This window comes from Chinchilla lanigera, unplaced genomic scaffold (genome assembly GCF_000276665.1).
Source record: "Chinchilla lanigera isolate Chin_1 unplaced genomic scaffold, ChiLan1.0 scaffold00059, whole genome shotgun sequence".
Lineage (NCBI taxonomy): Eukaryota > Metazoa > Chordata > Mammalia > Rodentia > Chinchillidae > Chinchilla > Chinchilla lanigera.
Genome location: NW_004955460.1, coordinates 5,192,561 through 5,214,572, shown reverse-complemented (window position 1 = coordinate 5,214,572; position 22,012 = coordinate 5,192,561). Strand labels below are relative to the sequence as shown.

Below are 22,012 nucleotides of genomic sequence, written 5' to 3'. Positions count from 1 at the left end.
GTGACTGAGACAGCAGGCTCCTACCCACTGGAGGATCTGAAAAGGAGCCTAAGATGATGCTATCACTTTAAGAACTAATTGAGTGTACACAAGATGGCCACTGTATCAATAAGCCTCAAAAACCAAAAGCAGGATGCTCCCTTATAGATATTCATGAGTATTCATGAGAATAAATGGATACAAAAGTACTTTCAATGCATGGCTCTATAACACTGTTGAATTATCTGTTTCTAAAAATTTCATCTCTCCTTGGAATTATTCTGAAGGGATTATCACAAAAACGTTGCACTTCTGGCAAGGGATATACAGCTTAGACACTTAGTTCACTCATCAACAGGAAGTCAACGATAACATACTGGATATCAGGACAGGAAGTGAGCTGGGGGCTGATCTATTCAGTGCACCAGGTGCAGCCACAAGCAAACTTTTCAGTGTGGCATAGAGCAGGTGTGAAGCACTGTGCCGGTCCACACTGCACAGTAATACACCCCAGAGTCACTTTCTTCCACATTCCGTACTACAAATTTATTGCTATGCTCTGTGGCTTGATAAGCAGTGTATTTCTCTGGTCTGAGTTCCAAATCTAGCACAGCCTTGGAACTGAAGAAGTCATAATAGAGAAGGCGTTGTGGGGCCTGCCCCTCCTGAAATCGGTACCAGTGGATGTAGCTCTTTACTGCACGCACATCACAAGTGATTGTCAGATGTGACCCAGGTTTCTTGGTGACTGTGATCATTCCCCGTTCTATGTCAGAAGATGTTTGACTGCCTGCTGGGGAAACACCATAAAATAATAAAGATGAGTTCATGGCCTTCTTTGCATGGCTAGGAAAAAAATATCTCAAGGCAACTGTGCTGCACACTTACCAGGAGGCAGGAAAGCTAGAAGCAGGGCCACAGCCCACAGCATGGTTGCTTCTCCTGGGTCTTACAAGGAGAGAGACCAGATGAGAAGAACTGAAAGCCCTCTACAAACACAAATCCTACTCCGCATGAAGGGATCCCCACAACAATGAACTGGCACTGGTCTTCCTGACTGAGGGACAGGCAGGGTGAAGTAGCTGTAGATCTGTCAGAAAATATGCCCAATTGGTGACCAGAAGGGGCGGTGCCTCCCGCTCTGCGCGCTCCTGCAGCGCCGCCGTGTGGCCGCTACGAACAGGTCATCACCAGAAGAACTGTAGCCAGTATCTCTGAGAGCTCCGGAGGAAGGCTGGCTGGGTGTGAACACGGTGGGGGGCAGAGTCTGAACAACAGGGCCCTGTCCCCTGTGGAAACAGTGACTTCATTACAGTATAGAGTTTCCTTTGTTAATGCTGCGGACATGTTCTTGTCGTGAGATGAAAATTCTTTATTATCCTGATCTATAGTGACATCTGTGAGTAGTCTGGGGCAGTCGCCAACCATAAATCAGATAATCCCTGTCTCCACTTTATTAAAAGAAACTAGGATCAATGCTAATGATGCAAGAGACACTGCTCAAAGTGAAACTGACGGGTGCGCATGTGCACAGATCACTTTGTTAGAAGTTTTCTTCTTCAAGTCAAACTGATCTTCGTTAAGGCTTACAAGGTTTTGTTTAACCACATAAAGTGCTCAGTTCAAAGAAATTTTTGATACATACTTAAAGTTTGTACAAAAAACAAAGGTACCTTGGAAACTAGGTAATTTTTTCACGTACTTTTTATTAGGGTAGATTATTTATACACATTGCTATATTTCAGTTTGATAAATTCATATATGCATCTAACATATTTTGATCATTTTAACACCCTTCATTACCCACATTGCTCTGCATCTCCTCTGATTTCACTTTTGGGGAGGCATCAAGGTGTATATGTTGAACACATCCTCCAAAAGTACCCTCCAAAAGTGTACTGACTACTGCGTTTCATTTGGATTCACTGATGGAAAGACAGATGATCAAACTAGTAAAATGAAGAAATGACAGAACTTAAAGGTGATTATCCAGATTTTCTTCCCCCCAACATTTATTAATAAATTAAATACATGTTTAAAAGATCCATAATATGGAATGTGGAACCATTTTGCCTGACAGTCATGGTTTTGGTCTCTCTCAGGTAATTCATTTTTTGCTGTGGTGACTTCTGGGAAATCAGACAGGTAAAGAATTTGGGCTATTCATCCTCTGCCCGAGGGGACCATGTGTGTTGGGACAGAGGGCTAAAGCAGGAGCAACCAGAGAGCCCAGGCCCAGGCTACAGGAAGGACAGTCTCAAAGGTCCTCATGCACTGCTACCTGCAGTTGGGAAGGTCCTTCCTGGGATAAAGGCTCATGGTTTGAAAGTGAGGGAAGAGTGTTGCTGTCTCACTACAGGGTGTGACAAAACAAACTGTCAAAACCATGTAAACAAAAATGTCAAAAAAGTCCAAACAATCAAAATGCCAAATAGGAAACTACTTCCTCCAGAGCATGAAAGCCAAGCACTGAAAAGAAGCCAATAGGGGTGCTAGAGGAGAAAAATCTGTGGGCACTGTGGAAAATCCAGAAAGATCCACAAGTGCATGACATATTAATATAGGCTGAAGGTGCACATTCACAGCAGCCAGGCTAATTAGGTACTCAATAAATTCTCCTCTGGCAATTGGCTCACTATATAGGAACAAATACTTTTATATCAACATTTCACCACTTGTAAATAGCATGTAGCTGTAATCAAACTGTGAGCACAAAGCATTCAAATTTATCATTCATAAATTGCATACAAATTACAGGTGAGATAGACCATCAAGAACAGGGGCTATAAGGAAAACTTGGTAGACTTTATGAGAAAAAAACATGCAAATTTCTAGTCACTAAAAGCTCCAAAAACTAGATAATGAGGAAATATGTTTTTTACATATTGGCTGTATGGGTAATATTTCTAAACTGGTGTTTGAGACCACTTACAAACTAATAAAAAATGAATATTCCAAAGGAAGAAGGGGCAATGAGTATAAAGGCAATATTCTTTCAACAGGAATGTAAGTGACCACCACTTTTGTGAAATTACATCAGCCCTCATTGTAGATAAGAAAATGCAAGTTGAGTGGACACATCTCACTTTAAGATCACAGCGCAGAGTTAGACTCTCCTCCACTTTATATTTTACAACCTTGGAAAAGTCAGTTCAACCCATCAACCTCACTTTCTCATCTTCTAAGCTCGGTGGTACTTGAACCCTCACGTGGTATTTGTAAAGATTAAATGAGATAATATACCTAGAGTGTGCAGCAGAGCAGCTACCAGGGAAAGAGAACCTATATTCCTTATTCTTCATTATTTCTACTACTACAGTAAATGTTATATACAAATTTCAGATGGATCCATGACACACACCCTAAATAATGTATGAATAAAAACAAGGAAAACATTAATTGTCTCAATTCCTGTATTTATAATCTTGAAGTATGTGTATTATTTTAATTAAAGCATGAAATCTAATTGCTACAAAATAAAAGAATGATTAAAATTTATAAAACTGAATGCTTCTGATCCAAAATACAAACACCAAATTCATTTTTTTATTTTAGAGAGAATAAAAATAATAAAATGATAAAGGATTTCAAAACAAGATGAAAGCAAATTAACAATGGTTATCATATTGCATATTGTTATCTTCAAAGTAGTTGCTTAGATTACCAGATATAGGCATGCAAATCTGATCAGACAATATAAACACTAATTGTTCCTTTCAATGAATTAATAGAAATTAGTAGTACAATTAGCTATCATGTGTGTGTGTATATATATCTATATATATGTATATAGGTATGCATACATATGCATAATATATATTACTTCTTTCTTTTCTCCTTTCCCTCATTCCAGTTGTTCTTTCCTTTGAGCAGTTTCTTTCCCTTTCACAGTATCTATTGTACCTTTTGAATCTTCTTTACTCTTTCATTATCTTACACTAGCAACACAATGCAATATTTACACATGTGAATCTCATTTAGTATACTTATGAGTATGGTCTCCAGTTGCATCCATTTACCTATAAAAGCTGTGAGTTTATTTGTCTTTTTATCTGAGTAATACCCCATTATATAAAAGTACCACATCTTTTTTATCCATTCCTCAGTTGCTGGGCATTTGGCTTGTTTCCAAGATTTAGCTATTACAAATTTTGTTGCTATAAATATGTGTGCACATATGTTGTTGTGGTATTATGTTTTAATTCTTCTGGGAAAATACTGAGAAGGGAAATAGCTGGGTCAAATGGGACCTCTGATCCTAGTTTTTTGAAATATCTCCACCTGATTTCTGAAATGGTTGCAGTAGTTGACAGTCCCACCAACAGCAAAGAAGGGCTCCTTTTTCCCCCTAAACCCCACTAACATTTGTTATTGGTTGATTTTCTTCAGACATTTGTTTTTGGGGGTTTTCTTGGTACCAGGAATCGAACTCAGGACCTTGCACTTGCCAGGCAGGCACTTATGCCACTGAGCTGTATCCCCGGCTCTTGTTATTGGTTGATTTTTTCCATGATAGCCGTTCTTTCTGGTGTGAGATGGAATCTTGGTGTTATTTTAATTTGCATTTCTCCAATGACCAGTGATGTTGAACATTTTTTCTTATATTCATGTGCCATTTGTATTTCTTCATCTGAAAAGTGTGTATTCATCTCACATGCCCATTTTTGGACTGGGTCTTTGAATTTTGGGGGTCTGATTTTTTAAATATTTTATATATTCTAGATAGAAGCCCTTTATCTCAGGCACAGTTGGCTAAAATTTTTTCCCAATTCATGGGTTTTCTTTTCAATCTGTTGGTGATTTCTTTTGATGCGTAAAAGCTCTTTTATAGGATGAGATCCCAATTGTCAATTCTTTGGAGTGTTTCTCATGCAGTTTGGATTTTGTTCATGAACTGTGCCTACACCTACAACTTCAAGATTTCTACTTACCTTCTCCTCCATCAGATTTAGTGTTTCTTTTTTAATATTTAGATCTTTGATCCATTTTGACTTTACTTTGGTGCATGGTGATAGACATGGAGCTAGTTTTAGTCTTCAGCATGGGGAAAACCAGTTTTTCCAGCACCATTTACTAAAGAGGCTATCTTCCTTCAGTGAACATGTTTGCCCCTTTGTCAAAGATAAGGTGGCTGAGTGTGTTTGTAGTTGTGTGTGCATTTTATAATCTGTTCCACTGATCTTCAGGTCTGTTTTTTGCTGCACCATGCTGATTTTATCACAGTAGCTTTGCAGTATAATTTCAAATCAGGGATTGTGATGCCTCCTGCCTTGCCTTTTTGCCCCATATTACCTTTCCTATTCTAGGTCTTTTCTAGTTGCAGATGAATTTTAAGAATGTACTCTCTAGACCTATGAGGTATGTTAATGGTATTTTGATCAGGATTGCATTAAATCTGTATAACAGTTTGGGGAGTATGGCCATTTTCACAATGTTGATTCTTCCTATCCATGAGCATGTGATATCTTTTCATTTTCTGAAATCCTCTTTGATCTTTTTTTTTCATAGTCCTGTAATTTTCAATGCATAGATCTTTTACTTCCTTTGTTGTCTTGATTCCTGAGTATTTCATTCTTTGGACACTATTGTGGAGTGTGTGGTTTCCCTAATTTCTCTTTCAGTGAGTTTTTGTTTGTGTACAGGAATGCTATTGATTTTTGAGTGTTGACACTGTATCCCCCTGTGCTACTGAATTTGGTTATTAAATCTAGAGGTCTTTTGTTGGAGTGTTTGAGGTCTTCTATGTACAATATCATGGCATCAGCAAAAGATGATAATTTCATTTCTTCCTTTCCTATCTTTATTCCTTTTATTTCTGTCTCTTTTCTAATTCCTCTAGTTAATGTTTCCAGAACTATATTGAATAGGAGTGGTATCAGTGAACATCCTTTTCTTGCTCCTGAATTTAGAGGAAAAGCTTTCAGTTTTTGTCCATTTAGTATGATGTTGGCTGTTGGTCTGTCATACATGATTTTCATCAGAATGAGGTAAAGAGCATCTATTCCAATTTTCTGTAGGGTTTTTACCATGAATGAGACAAACACCAAATTTAAATAAATATATATAATATATTCTCTGTAAGTCGTGGGGTAAAGATTTATTACTGTTAAATTGAAAAGCATGTTTTGAATAAACTAAGCAAAGTAAAATATTAAATATAACTAATTATAATTTTGTTAGTGTAGATGAGAAATAATGAAGAATGGATTAAAAATCTCTACAAGCATCCTGCCTTATAATTTTGTCTTTACATATATGTAGAGGTTTCCATTGTATAAACAAATACAAACTGAAAAAGAAAATAAGTTTCAAAAACTAAAAAATACAAACTAAAAGAAAAGACTACCTACCAATCAAAGGTAGCATGGAGTGTAATTATTACAAAACACTCAGAACTTGAGATGTAACAGTAAGAGCTGCAACGCTGGACACTGAGTGGTAGTGTCACTCAAAGCTTTGACGGGAGCTGGGAACCAGTGACACTTAAAGCCCCTGACCACTGATATCAGAGAAGATGCACTTCGCAATTAGTGATCTGTATCTCAATTGAACCAAAGAACCCCTAAGCATATTCATTACAATATACTGCAGTTATATCACAGTCTTTATTAGGTATACTATGTACACAGCTGCCATGGGGAAAGAAGTAAATGTTTAAAAAGGTATCAGTAAGAGAAAAATTTCTGTAGTCAGCCTTTCCCCCATGCACTTCCACCTTGTTTAAATGTAGATGGGAAATGGATTTTGTAGTTTTACTTTTAACATTTTGTCTCAATATTCTTTGAAATTTGACAATTCTCCAGCTACCAATCACAAAATAAACATAAAATTATTGTCTCTTTTATGGTAATTGAGTGATGCTACCTTTCTTTGTTCTTTAGATTCCTTAAGCAGATATTATCTTTCTTGAAACTATCTGATCCTGTCATGGATGATTTTTGGATTATTTTTTTTCTGAACTCTGCAAACACAAGGTGATCAAGGCCTGTGCATGGGGTAAGACTTGTTTTGTCCTGGCCACAAATCCTGTCCTGGCACACTATCAACTCAGTGGAGCTGAGATAACACACACTTGCACATACATATATGTTTTCTTTTCTTCATTTTCCCCTTTCCCCAGCACAGTTTGTCTTTTCTTTTGAACAGTTTCTTCCAAATTCACAATATCTATTTTATATTTGAGATCTTATTTACTTGTTTGTTTTTCACATTAGTGGTACAATATGATGTTTACACATATGGGTCTGATTTATTTCACTTATGAGTACGAAGATAACAATATGTAATATAACAATGAGCGTTAATTTCTTGTCACCTTGTGAAATTCTGTATCATTTTGATTGTTTTTGTTGTTTTGTTCTTGACTTGTGTTTGGTTTTTTTGCTTCTTTTTAAAATAATGATAAAAAGTAGAAAAAATAAAACTAAATACTTGCATCCCATAAGATGCCTAAGAACCCCCCTTCCCAACCTGAACCTACCCCATCTAGCATTCAGCCTTGGCAGGCTTCATATGCAGCCTGTGGACATGCTATGCTCCTCAGGGTGGTGCCTCTGTATCAGAGCTAAGGGGAAAGAGAACTTGATCTATCAACTGCACCTGAGATGCCAGTAGCTGTGCCCAAAGTACCACAGATGTTTTATTTGACCTCATTTCCTGTGTACTTCAGTCCCTATTTAAATTCTGTTGTTGGATGTGCTTGATTATCCAGAAAAAAGGCAAGGTGCATAATTTCATTTTCCAGGGATTTCCTGTAATCATGAACCATTCAGGACAAAAGTGCTGGGAATGACAGGATGGAATTCACAGCCATTCACCTCCCATTCATTGCTGGAGACCATGCGAGATGTTCCATGAACTCAGTTCTCAGGGGATCATCATAAAACTTCAAACATGCATGTTCACAAAAGAAAGAACTGATGTTGAGAGACGGTCTATGACCTGTTGAAAAAAAACAATTGGTGATACTTAAGTTTCACTTTTGGGTCATTTTGAATATTCTTTTGAATATATTTTGAATGTTCTTGAGAGTTTGTGAATTGTATGAGAATATATTGTGACATTTTGGTCACTATAGACAGAGCAGAGATCCTGGAACCAGGGCCAAGCTTATCTTGAGGCCCTCATGTGGAAGAGAACCTTTCTGGACATTCTGTTCCAGGGCCCTTCTTATTACTGGATGGGAAAAATTAAAAAGAACACATAGGTCTCTCCTTATAGGAGCCCCTCAGTGATGCTGTCAGTGAAGCTGCTCCTTGGTTACTGTGAACTTGCTTTAGGAGGAAATGTCCTGGATGGGATGTGGAGAGGGGTTAAAATCTCATATCTTGGACCTCATAGGTGATCAAAATATCTATCGAGCCTCATGTGTCTAAATATGTAGACTTTATATATATATATATATATATATATATATATATACAATATAAATGCACATTTATAAAATGTGTGTATGTATTGATGGAAGAATTTTTAAAAGGGGAATAGAATTATCCAAAATTTTAATTACTTTTTGTGAAGGAATGGATAGTTTTAATGTATTCTATATATTGTCTTGATTTTGTATGAGATACTATGGTTTTGTTGTAAAGTATTTAAAGAAGTAACGTTCTTTTGCTTGCTAATAATCTAATAGATGACATAATGTCATTGAATTCTGCTGTCCCTGGTCCTAGCTGTGCGCTCAAGCCCCACTTCCTCCTCTGCAGCAGACTCAGGTGGTCGTACCTCAGCCTCACCTGGGACAAGTTCTGGCAGATGCTGCTCCTGCTGCAGCTCATATTCAGGGCCTTCCTCTGAGCTTGTGAGTTGCTTCAGCCAAGGATATCACCTCCCTCTCTTCAAAGGGGACAAGGATGGCCTGGATGGCCAGCTTACTCCCCACCAGGTGCAGGACAGAGAAACACAGGTCTATGTAACTAAGCTAACAAATCCCAGAAGGACTTTGAATTCTTTCAGAAAATGGGTAAACCCCAGTCCTATTTTGTGTACTTTCCTGATTTTGTTTTTGAAATACTATGGTTTTGTTATAAAAATGTTTACTGAAGTAATGTTTTCTTGCTTAGTAATAACACAAGACTTAACATCATTAAGTTCTGTTTTCCCTGGTCCTAGCTGTGTGCTTAGGCCCCACTTCTTCCCCTGCAAGAGGCTCAGGTGAGCACTGCCATTGCCCGTGCCCCAGCCTCACCTGGGACAAGTGCAGGCAGATGCTACTTTTGCCAAAGCTCGTACTCAGGGCCTCCCACTGAGTTGTGAGTCCCTTGAGCCAAGGATGTCACCTCTCTCACTGCAAAGGGGACAGTGAAAGCCTGGATGGCCAGCTCACTCCCCATCAGATGCAGGACAGACACAGGGCTCTGGACACTAAGCTAACAAATCCCAGAAGAACTTTGAATTATTTCAGAAAACATGTAAACTCCAGACTTAAAGCCTTGCATGAATAGAGAACAAAAGTTCACTGTTTTAATTAACTTTCAATTTCCTGTGCTTCACAAGACATAGATTATACAGGCCATTATGAAGTTAGTGTCTCTTTATTTTATGTACTTTATGGATTCAGTTATGTCCCTGTAAATCACTTAACACAAAGATTTATTTTTTGTTAATGTAAATATTAGATCCTCAAAAACCTGATTTATGTGTTTTATACTTGATTGTATATGAAAAATTCTGTTGAGATATACAATGGAGGAAATATATCTCCTTTTCTTTTTTTTTTTCTCCTTTTCTACTATTGAAACAGTATTCACTTTGCTTTAATTATAGTTACCAAATTTCAACTAAAGAAGAGACTGGTCAAGTTTTCTGTCACTGGGACAAAACACCTGATACATATTGCTTAAGGAATCAAATGGTTTATTTAACACAAGTTTCAGTCCATGGTCTTCCAAGGCAAGTACGTCATGATGGAAGCACATGGTATGGCAAAGCTATTCACATTATGGTGGCCAGGAGGAAGAGCAGAGGGGAAAAGGGCAGCAAGTGATACGTGCACCAAAGGCAGGAAACCTGGGACCCACCAGCTCCAATTGGGCCCTCCACCTAACCGCACATTTATCTGTGAAATCTGTGCATTAGTCCAAGAATGAGCGCAGCACCCCGTGGTCCAATCATTTCCCAAGAGTCTCTAAGTTGAAGTTGATAATTAAGATTAACTGGTACAAAAATATCAAGATAAAAGCCTGTTTCTTTTGAAAAATAAATCCTTCAATCTGATCAATAGGGGAATATATTTATAATCTGCAGGTGAAGAGCTGATGGATATGTGTAGTCATAAAGTCCCATCCATTTTCCCTGGCTGAGTGCCCAAGAAGAAAGCTGAGGCCACCTTCAGCTGAGGGAAACTCAGCAGGTGCCAGAGTAGAACGGGGAGGGGGGCTCCTGAAGAGTCCACATAGCGATGGCATCTCAGACACTTCTTCCAGGTTAGTCATTTCTGAAGTTTCAGATTGGTCATCAAACACAGAGCTTTGTTCAGATCTATATGATACCATGATCATCAGTCCAGTTGCCTGAGAAAAACTTACATCACCTGTTATCTCATTTGTTCTTAGAATCTTTAGGGAGATCCTTTATTATTATTTCTACTTCAGGAAGATCATTTAATTGATTTCAGGAGAGAGTTGGCCAAGATATCACTCTGCCATGATTCCTTGTTCCCCTGTGGTCTTCTCCAGGTGAGCACCATCACTGGTCTCTGTGCCACGAGACTGGAAAGACAGAGGTTAAACCTGCTATGTCTTTTGCTCTGATCGCATGGTGTCATCTAGACTTGTGGAGTCATCTTTGTGTGAAGGAGAGAAGTCTGTGGATTCCACAAGTCCCTGGTCTGCTCCAAGCAGGCTGTGCCAACACCATGCCCAGCTGTGCCAAACTTCTTCTCAGGCTGAAACACAAGGGCCCATAGTGGGGTTTGAGAACTATGCTGGCATCTCATGTAGAGCAGCAAAGCACTGGACCAGTCCAGGTCTTGAGGAGCAAGAAAAGTGGCCAACAGAGCACACAAGAAGCCCTAATAGGAGTGGGCATGGTAGGACACACTAGTGATTTCAGCACTTTGGGAGGATGGAAATTTGGAGCCCCAACCTGATCAACTAGGGAATTACAAGACCCTGACATAAAATTTAAAAATACATATTTTTAAAGACTAAGAATGTAGCTCAGTGGGAAGTTTTCAAGTTTAGTCCCAGGATCATGAAAAAAAACAGATAGATTTGTTTAGTAAAGGACTATTTAGCTTTATTATTTATACTCTTTAGGAAGTGATAGCTTTGACAATGTCTGTAGAGTGCAATGTTGGATTGGAAAATCAGCTGAATACACAGTGTACAATGGACTGATGGGAAGAAGTATGTAATCACAGACCTCGAGTCCACCCACAACAAGTCCAGCAGACAATGAGACAGAGGAAAATAGAAGACAAACACATGAAATGTCTCAGATGATTGCAACCAAAGTAAAGTAACAAATCCATGAGGCAATAGAGGAAATTAGATCATAAATAATCTCTCAGGTAAAAAAGAAATGTCAATATTCATAAACAAACTGATCAGCAAATCTAGAGTAGAGATAGATAAAAAAAATAGATGCTGATAAGAAAAGGATAGAAATTGTGAATGATCAGTATAAGAAAGACATAGAATGCATGAAATAGATACAAACAGATATCCAAGAATTAGAAATTCCACTGAAAGCTGACAAAACTGCTTGGATGAAACTGAAGATGGACTTTCAGACCTTGAAGACAGGATTATGGCTAGTGAAGAAAAGGAAACATCTCTTAAAAATAATAATGGATCAAGAAATAACAATAAAACAGTTGCAAGATGATACAAAGAAAAACAATATGAGGCTGATAGGTATTAATGAAAAAGCAAGAGTCAACACAAATGATATAAAAAGACTATTTGCAAAAATAATATCAGAAAATTTCCCAAACATGAGAACAGAAGCTGACATACAATAAATAAGGCATATCAAACTCCAGTTAGCCATGACCAAAAATAAATATACACCTAGACATATAATAATCAAGATCCAGGAAATTCAACACAAGAACAGAATATTCAAAGCTGTTAGAGAAAACAAACAGATAACTTACAGAGGACAGCCCATTAGAATCATGGCAGACTTCTCAACACAAACCCCCAGTTAAGAAAAGCTTAGAATGAAGTATATAAAATCATGAAAGAAAATAATTTGAAATTTAGATTGATGTACCCTGCAAAATTATCTTTCAAAATTAGTGGAGAAATAAGATACTTCCATGATAAAGAACAACTGAAGAAATTGGTGACCACCAAATAAATCCTACAAAGAATACTGAAAGATATTCTAGACAAAGATAAAAATGACCACAATTCCAAGAACCAAAAAACAAGAAACCACCAGGCACAGCAAGCAACTAAACAGAAAAAAGTAGGGAACCAATAGCAGGAAAATAACAAGATGAAGATAAACCAATACATATCAATTATAACCATCACTGTAAATGGCCTCAATTCATCAATCAAAAGAAAATGACTAGGGGAATGAATCAAGAAACAAAATCCAACAGTATGCTGTATACAAGAAATACATTTAACTCAAAAGGAAATATACAGACTGAAAATAAAAGGATGGAAAATAATCCTCAATGCAACAAGAACCCAGAAAAAAGCACGGATAGCTATTCTATTTGCAGACAATGTGAACTTCAAACCAGGAATGATCAGAAGAGATAAAGAAGGTCACTACATACTTGTTAGGGGAAAACTGCCAGAGCAAGAGGTAACAGTCATAAATATGTATGCACCAACTACAAGAGCACCCAACTATATAAGGTAAATATTAATAGACATGAAAAATCTAACAAACAATAACATAATTGTGACAGGTAATCTTAATACCCCATTGTCATAAAGAGATATATCAACCACACAAAAATCAGCAAATAAATATCAGAACTGAACCAAACCTGTGAACAAATGGACTTAGTAGAAGTTTATATAGTGTTCCATGCAATAACATTACAATACACATTCTTAGTTGTGCATGGGAAATTCTCTAAAATAGATCATATACTAGCACATAGAACATGCTTAAGTAAATGCAAAGGAACTGAAATTATCTCATGCATATTATCTTACCATACTGCAATGAAATTGGAAATTAATCACAAAAGCAACTGCAAAAACTCCATAAACATGGACATTAAATAACACTCTTCTGAACAAGCAATGGGTCACAGATGAAATTACAGAAGAAATGAAACAATAAGTATAATTAAACAAAAAAGCAGGTATCACATATTAGAACCTGTGGGGCACAATGAAAGCTATCCTAAGAGGGAAATTTACAGCAATGAAATCTCACATCAGGAAAACAGAAGGAGCACAAATAAATAAATAATGTACCTCAAGCTTCTTAGAAAAAGAAAAGCAAGTCAAACCCAAAACCCATACAAGGGAGGAAATTTTAAAGATCAAAGCAGAAAATAACACACTTGAGAATATGAGAACAATAAAGAGAATTAATGAATTGAAGAGTTGGTTCTTTGAAAGAATAAATAAAATTGATAAACCTTTGGCCACTTTTTTCAAAAAAGGAGAGAAAAGACTGAAATTCATGCATTAAGGAATAAAAAGGGTGAAATCACTATAGAACCTCTGGAAATTCAGAAAATTATCAATTCCTACTTCAAATATCTTTGCTCTCACAGGATAGAAAACACAGAAGAAATGGACAGATTCCTAGATATGTATGAATTACTAAAGATGAATCAAGAAGACATAAAAATTCTGAATAACCTACTATCAGTGATGCATCTTGAGACCATAATCATTAGTGAAATAAATCAGACTCATATGTGTAAATATCACATTTCCTCCCTGGCATGAGAAACTGAAAGACTAAGTATATCTGACATGTATAATAGATACTGTGAAATGGGAAGAAATTGTTTAAAAGGAAAAAGGAACTACTATAGGGGAAAGGGGAAAGGACAGAAAGGGAAAGAGTGAAAAAATGCAAGTTAGCTATTCTATTAGTGTCTCTTAGCTCATAGAAAAGGAAAGTTTGTGCTTATACTGATTAGAGAATTTTTTATGTCCATATCTTGTACTCTGAGTAACTACTTTAAAGATAATAATATGTAATGTATTAACTATTGTTATTCTCCTATCATCTTGCTATGAAATTTTGTTTTATCTTTTTTCCATAAAAAATTCAGATGGATCAGTGTGACACATCTTAAATAATAAATGAACAAAAACATTAATATTAGTAAATTCCTTATGTATAATCTTGAAGTTTATGAGTCTTTTTAAGTAAAGCTTAAAATTCAGGTGACAAAAAATCCCACAAAATTTGAATAAACTTAAAATAAGCTGCAGATATGGTGGGAAAAAGATTTATTATTTATAGTGAATGATTTATTTTATTTTTGGGGGGATTTTTTTGGAATGATTTATTTTGAAAAAGTAAGTCAAAATAAAATATCAAATAGAACTAATTGATATATATTCCTATAGGATGAGGGATAAAGAAGAGGAATCTAGGTTTGAGCCTAACAATCACTAAGTGCATCTTGTCTTACAATTTTAATTTTAGATCCACGTACAGGATTTGCCTACATAAAACACACAAAGCAAAAAGCAAAATTGCAACAAATTCCCAAAAATACTAAATAAAACACTATATGAAATGAAGCTACTTATCAATAAAAGTAGCATAAAGATATAGAGCACAATTACTTCATAACCAGTATTTTCACTTATGTAACTGAAGCAAAAGAAAGAGGGAAAGAAATAAGGACAGAATCCATGAAAGAAAAGATGCTAAATTGTGTCCTTTAGATCTAATGTTGATGGTATTTAAAGTATTGTTAATGTTTATTGTTTAGGTTAACACTTCAGTATTAGGTTACTTAGGTTTACACTTAATTATACTTAGGTTAATGCTGCAAGAGCCAAAATTTCAGTGCAATATAAAAAGGCAACTAGGCAATCTAAAATAATTTTAAATCCATGTGATTTAAACCTTAACTTAGGTTTTGATAAAATGTTTATTTTTAAGCTACCTTCCAAAAAATTTAGAAAGAAATAATAATAGAGAATTAATGAGATCTATACTGAAGTACATAAAACCATTTCTCACTAAAAGTACTAGGGCTGACTTGAAAAACATGCTGAATCCAAGACTGGAGCAGGATTGTGTAAGATAAACAGGGACATCTTGTCTACCTGAAAGCAGAGTGTCCATCAGGGATGACTTGGGTCATGTGAAAGATACAGAAGCCAACTGAGGTGACTTTCACTGAGATAAACTAAATTCTAATGAATGAAATAAACTATCCACACAATCAGGCAAAAAAAAAAAAAGGACTGTATTAAAACTGGAATGATTCTTTTCATTTTGTTCTTCCTATCTGTATAGGATCTTGTGGACAGGACATTAAGGATTACTGCACAAAAATGTGAAGAAATATGCACATTTAAAAATGCATTAGTTCTTCATAAAAGTGAAAAAGTATGTCAGGAGTTCCTAAGTCACCATCTAAGTCACCATTTATTCTCTTCACAGAAATAAAAATAATTACAATCAAATGGTTAACACTTTTTTCAAACTTTATTTCAAAGTAGCCCAATACTTGAAAGGGAAAGTCCCTTGTGGAAGTACTACAGTACTACAGTACTACAGTACTACAGTACTACAGTAAAAGTAGTAGAGATATCAAATTAGGAAACCACCATTATGCAATGCCTACTGAGAACTGTTTTTCTACCTCCTTCACACATTGATCTACCTACCTCTCTACCTCCACATTTCTTTATCAATCACTCTCATATCCTTCTGTCTCTCCATCCTTATGTCTCCTTTTCCTTCTTTTGTCCTATTTCCCACTGCTGTATATTATTTAAAATTTTTTTTCTACATCTCCTTTTCCAACTTTCATTCTTTCCTCTATTCTCAATTGGAATCTGTCCTACCTACCTTACTTCCTGTCTTTTCAATTTCTCTGTCTTTCAACTTCCTGTCTTTCCTTATCTCCCCACGGTCATAGGGGAGATGACCTACAGTCATGGGTCATGATGCCTGCTCTAAAGTCTTTGCTATTCACCCATCCATGTCCACTGGGGATTGGCATCTCCGTGTTGCCTTTTCCACTGCAAGAAGTAGAGAGTTTTCTGATTCTTTGTGTGCTGATCAATTGTGAATTGCAATGTGCACATTTGAAAACCATTTTATAGGCTGTTGGCATTGTGTGTAGGTTGAGCATTTTTGTTAGCTGGGAACTTATCAGTAAGGTGTTGCCAGTACTTTTCTCCTTCTGGCATACAGTTCAGTCAGTTCCTTTTCTGAGATTTGTCAGTTCTGTTCAGATCTGTGCTGTGTGATTGCCCCCATGTGGCTATTCCAGAACTTGAGTCTTAATCAACTCCTTAGGTCCCAAAGCCTTTGGTAAACTGCTTTTGGTCACACTTAAGAACACAGAGCTGCAGTGAATACAAGAGTCTGCATACCAAGAGTACCACTGCATAAGTACTCTTTCTTATGTATCCCTTCTCTCTGCTGTCTATACAATGCTTTCCAATCTACAAGGTCCCCCCTCCAATCCCCTGACCAGGTATCTGTGTCTTCGTACACTGATGTGCTGTTGAAATTACATAAGAATAGCTGACACGTAAGAGCACTTTAGGATGCATTCAAGTCATATTTTCATCATTATTGAAAAAAAAGTGAAGATTACTGGTTCAAATAATAATGTAGTTGTAAAAAATGTTGTTTTCCTTCTTTTAGACAATGTATAGTCAGTAAAACTATAAAGAATGAGATAAACTATCCACACAATCAGGGAAAAAAAAGACTATGTTAACACTGGAATGATTCCTTTCATTTTGTTTCTTCTATCTACATAGACATTTATTCTCATGAAAGGTGATGTATAGTAACTCATACTTTATGTGTTCTTTGATTTTTTTTTTACTTTTACTTTTCTGAGAAAATCCTCAAAAATGTCATTTCTTTTTTACTTTTTTGACAAAATTTACTTCTTTTTTACTTTTCTGAGAAAGCCCTCAAAAATATCATTTCTAAAGTACACATATATATTCTCTCATTTGAAATAAACACAATAGCCTCCTTTATTGTTCATCATTGACTTTATTACATTCTTTTCTATGGATCATTCTGATGAGATTGAGTGTGTTTAGGGTGGTGTGGCCATAGACTCTATGGATCATTTTGAAAAGCTCATGTAAATGTTTCTCCTGAGGTCTGTTTTTCTGAATATTCAACATTGCTAAGGTACAATAATCTTCTGCCTATTACATGAGAAATTCCACATAAAGACTTGAAAAAAGATATTTGGAGGATATTCTATCATGGTGTCCATGTATCCCTCTTAGAAATGAGTTCAGAAATATTAGCATTCTCTAAGTAAAAGCATGTTTGAAAACTTGAGATGTTAATGTCCCAAGATATGTCATTGCAGGGTTAGAAAATTTAGAGACAGACATTTAACTAATACTCCTTACTGTTTTAACCAGCCTGTGTGAAATACATGCAGTTTCTGTACTTCTTACTTAATAAAATGTAACATAAATCTTCTGATTCCAGGCACCCTGTCCAACAAACTATTAATTTTTGTCTTCCCACCACACTTGTACACGTTATGAAATCAAGAGATCATTAGTTTCACCCTTTATTTCCTTCAAGATGCACAGTAAGTGACACAGAGCTATTCCTATCATTATGCAAATATTCAGAAATTTGAAATACTTATGTTTCACCCAATAAGATAAAGTTTTCTCTGTTTTGACTCTTTTCATTAAAGGACCAAATTTTCTACTTGGCTACATTCATGGGAATGCTCTCTGCATCCTGTCTTCTCTTCATTGTCCTTCATTCTGGTTCTTTTAAGGTTTAGTGTGGTTTGATATTAACAAGAGTCAGATTTGGCTTTAAATCTGTTGCCTTCTATTAGCGATAGCTATCTGACCTCTGGTGCTGCAGAGGCTCTCTGAGTCCCCATTTCTTCAACTTTTGAGGGGATAATAACACATAAGTCAGAAAAAGTCTGCACCTACTGGGACCTTAGCCCATACCATTTCCTCTCTGGCAGCCACACAAGATGCAGAGTGGAATGTGCCCATCAAAACGTCCATCTGATTGCATTCTAAAATTTCTTTTCAATCTACCATAGATAATATTTCTGAGCCCCTAGCTTGGTTAGAATGCAGAGTTCAGCAAGGGGTGATAATCAAGAGGCATGTCTTTGCATTCCATTTTGATATCTTTCTCTTGCTGCATAAACAATCTCATCACGCCTCTAATCCCTTCAAAGGGTGTCTGTCCTTAGAGCCCAGACGTCTGAAAATAATTGATTGCAAAATAAAATTCTCTGGAGATTGTTTCTAAGACAACACTCAGTTTAAACAACAATTTAAGTAACAGCATGTGGCCTTGGAGTATGAAGCCTCAGGTTTCAGGTATAAAAGCTCATCATTAGATGATGGCTGAATTCCAATTTCTGCCCAAAATGTTCATTTAAAAGGTTATGTTTTGTTTTCATCATTGGTCTGCCAACAATACAATCCAGTGTGTAATCAAACAGAACAGAGAGCAAATGCCAATGTCAAGTCAGTTTATCAAAGTTTTTAAATGAGTGCCCATAAAATAGCCAATAAAGTGAGATAGTAAAATTGATAATATCAGGTGTGGTAAACATAGAGTAAATATTTAATTAAAAATAATTACAGCAAAAACAAGTTGCCATTATTCCCGCTCAAAATTCCCTCCCCATTTTGCTTTTAACATACTCATCCTGTATTTCCTGACACTTTCTGAAGCAGTTCTGGAAGTCCTCTTTTGTAAGTGTCTTTAGTTGTGCTGTTATGGCTGCTCCTATACCCTTAATTGATTCATAACATTTCCCTCTCTTGGTCATTTTGACTTTGGAGAGGAGCCAGAAGTCATACGATACCAGATTCAATGAAGAAGGTAAATGAGGACACACTGTAATGCTTTTATGAGCCAGCATTTCCCATGGATGGAACTCAGCAGCAGCATTCATTATAATTTTGATCATACCTTGTAAAGACACTCACAAAGGAGGGCTTCCAGAACTGCTTCAGAAAGTAATATGAATGACGGGATGAGTGTGCTTGAAGTAAGGAGAAGTATTTTGTGAGGGATTAATGGCAATGTGTCTTTTACTATAATACATTTGTTAATTTAAATATTTACTATATTATAAAATTGAACCATGTATCTCTGTATCTTTGTGTATTGGCTTCAGAATTAGATGACATAAATATGTAAACTGTTAACTACAGCGTGGCACATGAGGAAGACTGAGGAAATGAGTATAATCATTTTGCTCTTATCAGAACTTTGCTATGTGAAGCAAAGTTCTGATGAAGACTTTGCTCTGTGAAGCAAAGTCTTTCTTAAAGAGTAGGGCTCCTTCCGAATGGACACTGGATGTTCATCTTAGGATAGTTAATACAGTTTTCCAGTTAGTTATATCATCTAGGTTTTTTAATTTGCTAACAAAAGAAAATGTGGACAGTCAAAGAAATCTGCCGACCCGTGGATGGTAAATTTTGATTATTTCTGAAGATGACTACATATTTTTATAATTACCATATCACTTTTTAGGTTAAAAGAATATAAAGGCTACAGAATTACAAGGGAGATGGGGCTTCTCTTTTGATAGCTGAAAGGGTCACATTCCCTGGTGACCTTGTTAAATAGACTGTAAAGAATTTGTAGTAATACATCAAGGACAGGGTCCTGTGCCTAAATTCATTCAGTCGCCAGCCCATGGCTGGTCAGATCATATCCTGACTCTTCCTTTGTTCAGTAAGATTAAACCTGACCTGTTAAGCATAGTTGAAGGCTGTTGCATTATATACAAGTCAAAAGGCTGCCTTATATTTTGAAATAATACTTTGTAATAAGTGGTGTAACTTTTTCTTTTAAATTCACAGAATAGAATATTTTTGTTTCACTTTCTCAGATTTCTTTTGTATTATTATTTTAACACCCTACATTTCCCTTGTGTTGGTAAAGTCATGCACATGTGATCTTTGCACAATTTTAAACAGTAATAAAAAGCAACATATCAAGATAATTAGTTGTATTTTGGTGGTTTGCATCATATATTTGGCCTAAAGTATTACATTACATAAAGGGGAGAAGAAAGGGCTCTTGACATATGTACAATATTTAACTTACATTTTGTACTATTTTTTTTTTAATTTTGTGCTGTTTTTGTCATGAAGTCATATATCTTTCTCTGAAATACATCTCTAATGTTTTCTAAATACTCAGGACCTCGCACTTGCCAGGCAGGCGCTGTGCCACTGAGCTAAATCCCCAGCCCTGGGACTACTGTTCAATAGCCATAATTTAAATCCAGGTCTCTCTGAACCTGGAAAATGCAACAGAAACAAGTCTGGATTGGTCCCAACCTAAAGGCACCCTCCGACCTCCATACAATCCATGAGATTTTCCTTGAGCACTTGCAGTGTGTATTTTTTTTTCCACATATACACATCAGGCCACTGACTTGTCACTAATTTCTCATTTGTCTTTCCTCTTTGCCTAAAACTGTGACCTACTCTGGTATCACTGCAGTTGTTCCCATTTTGTAAATAGAGTAGATGGTCTGCCTACCTTTGTGAATGTGTGTCACTGACATGTGTCTGATTTCTTTGGGAGAGGGGAGCGAGGTTACCGTGACCCTCAGACATGGTAGGACAGGTAATACCGCTCATTCAGTGTGTACAGTTTTCTGACACCTGGCTCATCCTGCAGACAGCATGAGTTGGAGCTCCTCAGAATCACCTTGTGGGACATCTTGAGGTACCCTGGTGTATTTCTGAGGCAGGAGGAGGGTTATGTGTCATTCTCAGTCTCGAGCTTTTCCACCACAGCACAGCACAACTGCCCCATGCAAGGAAGCCACACAGTGTGGGCAAAGGACCCAGGACCAGAAGCCATACTTCACAGCTACTTGGAGTCCCAGCTACTTGGTCTGCCCTGAGCTAACTATATCACATGCTGTTTAAAAATGCCATATGAAATATTTACATCTTTATGGAATCACACATGATGCTTTGATGCTTGTTACACTGTGAATGCTTGAATTAGGGTGAGCATTCTTTCTCTTCAAACACTCATATCTTCATCATGAAAACAGTCAGAAATCTTAGTCTTAGTTTTTCAATGGATACAGCACCTTATTGTTATCTATGACATATTCCCATGTTGCCTATGTTTATCTGGTTTAGAAGAATGTGTTCAAATAATTTCAGATTCCTATGCAAAGTATAGGAATATACATCTTCAAAAATGAATAATAGTAATCAGATGTATAGAGTTCACTATGCAATAGGACCAGTTCAAGGATGTGTTACTTCCTTTAATTCTCATATGAGTCTCATTCAATGATCTCTCTTCTATAGAAGGGGAAACTGAGGTAGCAAGGGTTAAATAACTTTGTGATAGCTCTTACAGCCGATGAGCAAGAGGACTGGAATCTAAACCCAAGCTGCCTGGCTTTAGGAACCCTGTGCTTACCTTCTACACCATTTGCTTCTCTAATGGAAATAGGTTACTCTTCAGGAAAATCTCCTTCCACACTCAGCTCAGAGCTGGTGAAACGATTGGCCTTGTTATCTCCTTGTATTCCCTGTCCTGGATTGTGTGCTTTTCTTTAATTACAAGGCTTTAGGCCAACCTGCTGCATAACTTTCCTTCTTGGGAAGACTTTTATACACCAACCTCCTGCAGACCAAGAGGGCTTCTGTGACTTGAGACCATGTGTGTGGATGAAATAAATACCAGACCAGGTGGCATGTCAGGTGTTCCATGGGAAAAGGTGCCAAGGTTTATCCAATTCTAAATGAAGATACTCATGTCTCAACAGTCATTTTAGAGCTAAAGGACTCCTTACACTCTCATCTAGGAGAAGAACAGAATTATTATTATTATTATTATTTTTTTTTTTTTGGTTTTTCTCCGGTACCAGGAACCGAACTCA

The 22,012-nt window shown here is 36.7% G+C and overlaps 1 gene segment (V, D, J or C); it reads right to left on the bottom strand.

Moving 5' to 3' along the window:
- Positions 1–428: 428 nt before the first annotated feature.
- LOC102013807 lies at positions 429–1,035 on the bottom strand. The segment is given in 2 exon segments: positions 429–772; positions 868–1,035. Coding segments are annotated over 2 exon segments (387 nt in total).
- Between the last annotated feature and the right edge of the window lie 20,977 nt (positions 1,036–22,012).